Source organism: Ixodes scapularis, unplaced genomic scaffold, assembly GCF_016920785.2.
Source record: "Ixodes scapularis isolate PalLabHiFi unplaced genomic scaffold, ASM1692078v2 ptg001158l_1___fragment_1__unscaffolded, whole genome shotgun sequence".
NCBI classification, from domain to species: Eukaryota; Metazoa; Arthropoda; class Arachnida; order Ixodida; family Ixodidae; genus Ixodes; species Ixodes scapularis.
Window position 1 is genome coordinate 1,699,358 of NW_024610106.1, and position 5,037 is coordinate 1,704,394.

The window sequence follows — 5,037 nt, forward strand, 5'->3', positions numbered from 1 at the left end:
GTCCAGATCGCAGCTTCAGACGTACGCACGACGATTTTCTCGCTACGTCGAGCTTCGCGAATTCTTCGAGGGGCTCCTGGCCATGATGAACGACGTTGGATATGCGATTGTTCGCGGCGATGATCTCCTGGCCAAGACGAGACGCTACCTCAAGACGGACAACGTGAGCCTGGGTCAAGTCGTGAGTCCCTTAACGTCTCGACATCCTTTGTCCGACCGGTTAAACACCACGTTGATTGACCGCATCGTCACTCAGTTTTACTACCCCGAGATATTTGGTGCCCAAGGCTTTGCAATGTTTGTCGACCAGGGTCGCGAGTCGCCAGAACTCAGGATGACCTGCATGGACTCGAGTTACGCCATGAAGTCTGTGTCGTCGTGCACGCACTCTATCGTCCTGGCCTCGGGGACTCTGAGTCCGATGTCGTCGTACGAAAAGGAATTGGGCGTCTTCTTTACTCACAAGGTGTCCGCCAAGGAACACGTCGTGTCCAAGCGTCACGTCTTTGTCCGTAGGATCTCGCATTCGCTCAAGGGTGACAAAGAGTTTTACATGAATTACAGCGCATGCCAGAACGAAGAGCTACTCAAGGCCGTAGGTTCCGTCGTCTACGAGTCGACCAAGATCCTGAAGAAAAATGTCGGCGAAACAAAGGCTGGCGTCCTGTGCTTCTTTCCTTCTTACAAGCTACTTCAGACCTGTCCAGACGTGTGGCGCAAAGTGCCTCTATGGCCCAAGTTGGTCAAGGTGGTCGGCGGGCATCTGTTTCTGGAAGATTCTGAAAACTCGGACCTCTTGTTCCATAGGTACAAGACTGCGTTGATTGACGGAGAGCCCGGCACGGTGGCCCTGTTTCTAGTCGTGCACAGAGGCAAGATGAGCGAAGGCGTCGACTTCTCCGATTCGCTGGCTCGACTCGTCGTATCCGTGGGGTTACCCTATCCGTCGTATCACAGTCCGGACGTAAAGGTCAAGGTCGAGTTTAACCGCAGCAGGGGCGGAGACGGGGACGAATGGTATAAAACGCAGGCGATGCGAGCGGTTAACCAGTCCGTGGGACGCTGCGTACGTCACGTGAACGACTGGGGGGCCGTCCTATTGCTCGACAGTAGGTATTTTAGACCCGACGTTTGGAGCGATTTATCGCATTGGGTCCAGGTCTGCGAAGACGAGTCGTCCACCTTCAAAGACACGAAGAAATCTTTGCTCGAGATAAACTCGTTTTTGAACGGTCGTCTATGAAAATGCACATCCTCAGTTTGCGCACGTATCTGCGCGAACACAGATACACGGCTAGCCGACAGGGCTACGCTTACTGGTATTGCACGATTCGCGACGCTACTATTGCTCCTACACCAGCTGCTTCGGTCAACAGCGATCCCGTTTCGACCGACCAGGCTCCAACACGAGTCGGTACTGTTCCATCGGACAAGCGGGGACCGTCCGACAAGCCTATACTCGAATCGTGCACGTGCGAGACTGCTCCTACACCAGCTGCTTCGGTCAACAGCGATCCCGTTTCGGCCGACCAGGCTCCAGTACGAGTCGCTACTCTTCCACTGGACAAGCGGGGACTGTCTGACAAGACTATACTCGAATGGTGCGTGATTGAATACGCCAATACTCTACCGTCGGTAGAAGAATTTCAAACGAGATACAACCTGTGGACTGGTGGAAGGGACAAGTTCGACGCAGGAGTGTTGAAAAACTTTATGACTGCGCCGATACCTCCCTCTTCGGACGAATATGACACCTACGTTAGAGAAGTGGAGATTGCCATGGAGAAGCTGGGCATATATTTTACTCCGACAATCGTCTCAAACCTCATGGAATTGTACGAAAGATTGCACGGACTGTCGGACGCAGACACGCGCGAGCTGGTGTTGCACTTTTGGAGAAAGCCCAAGGCCACCGAGTGGATTCTCGTCGAGATTCTTCTCTATTGCATAAAGGTGGGCGTCGGTGTCTACGACATCGTTGACGGGCATCTCGACTGGATTCGAGGCGAGATCCGGAACGACATGCTGCGCAACATTCGAGACCAGTTGAGTGCGTCTTTCGACCCGGACAACGTGCAGCGAGACAAGTTGGAGAAGGACATTCTCGCGTACCGAAGAGACCTGCGAAGACTCTCTCGACAAGTGTGCGTCAACACGGACCACGAGTTTACGCACGAGTTTATTGCACCACTCTCTGGACATTGCGAAAACTACGTGCCGTGCAAGAAAGGCCGATGGTATCTATGGTCTTAATAAAATACGTACGAATGATTGTCGAAGGTGTTTCTTTGGAAGCTCTGTACTCGCGTTTGAGCGAAATTGATTGATTGATTGATTGATTGGGGTTTTTTGGCGCATCAGCAACTAAGGCTATATTGCGCCAAGCTTATACTATTGCAATTCGGGTTTAAGAAGAGGAAAGAGCTATTGTAGCGAAATGTATGATAAAACCATGAACATGAATGTGTATAAGTGTAAACAATATGACAATGAGTTTAGGATAGAAAGTAAAATCACAGTCGGTGTAGAAGGCCGATATCTGTGAGGAAATTAAAAACACAACTATATGGAATGAGCGGTTCGTCACCTAGTAGTAAGGCAAGGTGTAGTGGAATGTGTTCTTTATAAAGCAGTGAGTAGTGTTTATACCGGCATTGGTCATACATAGGGCATTCAATGAGTATGTGCATAATACTTAGAGGTAGGTTGCAGTGCACACATTCAGGGGCCTCCTCCCCACTCAAGAGGTGTCCATGTGTAAGACGAGTATGACCGATTCGTAGCCTACACAGTACGACTTCGTAAAAGCGCTCCCGATGTCGGGCGCTCTCCCACTCGCCTAGAAGAGGTTTGATTGCATGTAGTTTGTTGCCGGTTTCGCCGTTCCAATGCAGCTGCCACTTTGCTTTGATGCAACGTTTCAGATAATTGTGGTAATCTTTGTAGGGTATTTGGTGTGTGTCAATTTCTCTATCATTAGCAGAACTGGCTGCACTATCAGCTGCTTCATTTCCAGGAATGCCAACATGGCTAGGAACCCAGCATAAGACTATGTCAAAATTTTTCGTTGCAGCCAGGATTATCTTGTACTTTAACTCAGAAACCAGTGGGTTTTTTACACGGTTCATTGATGCGACAGCCTTCAGAGAGCTTAAAGAGTCGGTGTAGATTACAGCGTGAGAAAGGCGTTTTTTGATTATGTAATCAACAGCTAACAACAAACCATAAAGCTCTGCTGTTAGTATAGAGGCTTTTGAATTTATTCTCTTCACCTGATTTACCGATGGTCCCACCATAGGACAGCCTACTACGGAGTCTTTTTTTGTCCCGTCTGTATAAAAACTGGCATACTTGTGATATTTGGTCTGAAGCTCAAAGAAGTTCTGCCTTATGACTTCCTGTGGAACATTCTTTTTGTTATACTTGGTCAGTGTAAGGTCGCAATGTATCTGGCAGTTGTTCCATGGAGCTATTTCCGGAGGGTATTGGAACAACTGAGGCTTTGCATCCATCCCAACGGATTGTGCTGCAGTATTATTCCTCATAGAAAAAGGGGGGACTGTGGAAGGTTTGTTTTCAAATGTGCGTTGGAACTTGATCGTCTCAATATTATCTCGAACGGGGTGCTCCGCGACCGAGCGAACCCTGACAGAGTACATAAAACCCAGGGAAAACCTCTTATACTCAAGGGACAATTCGTTTGCTTCCGCGTAAAGGCTAAGCACTGGGGAGGTATGAAATGCACCAATAGCCAGTCGCAGTCCTTGATGATGAATAGGATCTAACATCTTTAGAACTGATGCCCGAGCAGAGTTATAGACAATACAACCATAATCAAGCTGGGAGCGAATGACTGAGTGATAGATACGCAGCAGACACAGTCGGTCCGAGCCCCATGATGCATGTGACAAGACCTTAAGGATGTTTAGAGATTTAAGGCACTTGAGTTTTAATCTCTTAATGTGTGGAACGAAACTCAACTTGGAATTGAACACAAGGCCCAAAAACTTGTGCTCATTTTTTACAACAATAGGAGAACCATACATGTTCAAAGACGGTTCCTGAAGAGCACCACGTCGACGAGAAAAGTTGACACAAGCTGTTTTTTCGGGAGAAAATTTAAACCCATTCGTATCGGCCCATCTGACCAAATTATTGACCGCAAGTTGAACGCGACGTTCACAAATTGAGAGATTACAGGATGAAACGGAGATCTGGAGATCATCAACATATAAGGAATATTGCACCGAAGGAGGAATTACACGGCCAATGGAATTAAGTTTGACGATAAAAAGAGTGACTCTCAGTACACCCCCCTGAGGGACTCCATTCTCCTGTAAAAACTCCCTCGAGAGAGTTTTTCCCAGCCTCACGCGGAACGTACGGTGCTGCAGGTAACTCTGTATGGCACTCAACATTCGGCCACGGAAACCAAGATCGAATAAATATTGCAGAATGCCGTAACGCCAGGCTGTGTCGTATGCTTTTTCCAAATCAAAGAAGATGGAGAGACACTGTTGTCTGTTGACAAACGCCTCACGTACGAAGGTCTCAAAGCGGACGAGATGATCGACAGTGGACCGTGCTGACCGAAAGCCACACTGGAACTTATCAAGGCAGCTGTTTCGTTCTAGAAAAAACATGAGTCTCTTATTAATCATCCTTTCTAATGTCTTGGAAAGACAGCTAGTTAGAGCTATTGGTCTGTAGCTAGATGCACAAGAGGGATCTTTGCCGGGCTTAAGCACTGGTACAACCACAGCGGTCTTCCAGGAGGACGGAAAGTGGCCCTCGAGCCAAACTCTATTAAAAAGGTACAAAATTAGCTCCATAGTGGATGGATGAAGATGTTCGAGCATTTGATAATGAATACCATCTGGTCCAGGGGCAGTTTGTTTGGAACCAAGAAGTGCCATTTGAAGTTCGTATAATGTAAATAGAGTGTTGTAGGGTTCGTGCGTGCCACCTGATGTGATAACAGCTTTTTTTTCTGCATTGATCTTGTATCGCTGGAACGTTAAGGTGTAATGTTCCGAA

The 5,037-nt window shown here is 47.9% G+C and overlaps 1 protein-coding gene across 1 annotated transcript; it reads left to right on the forward strand.

The window, feature by feature from the left end:
* The first annotated feature begins 334 nt into the window (after positions 1-334).
* On the forward strand, positions 335-1,243 carry LOC121834422 (Fanconi anemia group J protein-like). Its single transcript, XM_042288110.1, has one exon. The coding sequence runs from the start codon at positions 335-337 to the stop codon at positions 1,241-1,243; it is 909 nt and encodes a 302-aa protein (XP_042144044.1).
* Positions 1,244-5,037: the final 3,794 nt, after the last annotated feature.

Bases quoted from the DNA above. Each gene is read 5' to 3' on its own strand.
- LOC121834422 (XM_042288110.1), top strand. From the start codon at position 335: ATGACCTGCATGGACTCGAGTTACGCCATGAAGTCTGTGTCGTCGTGC.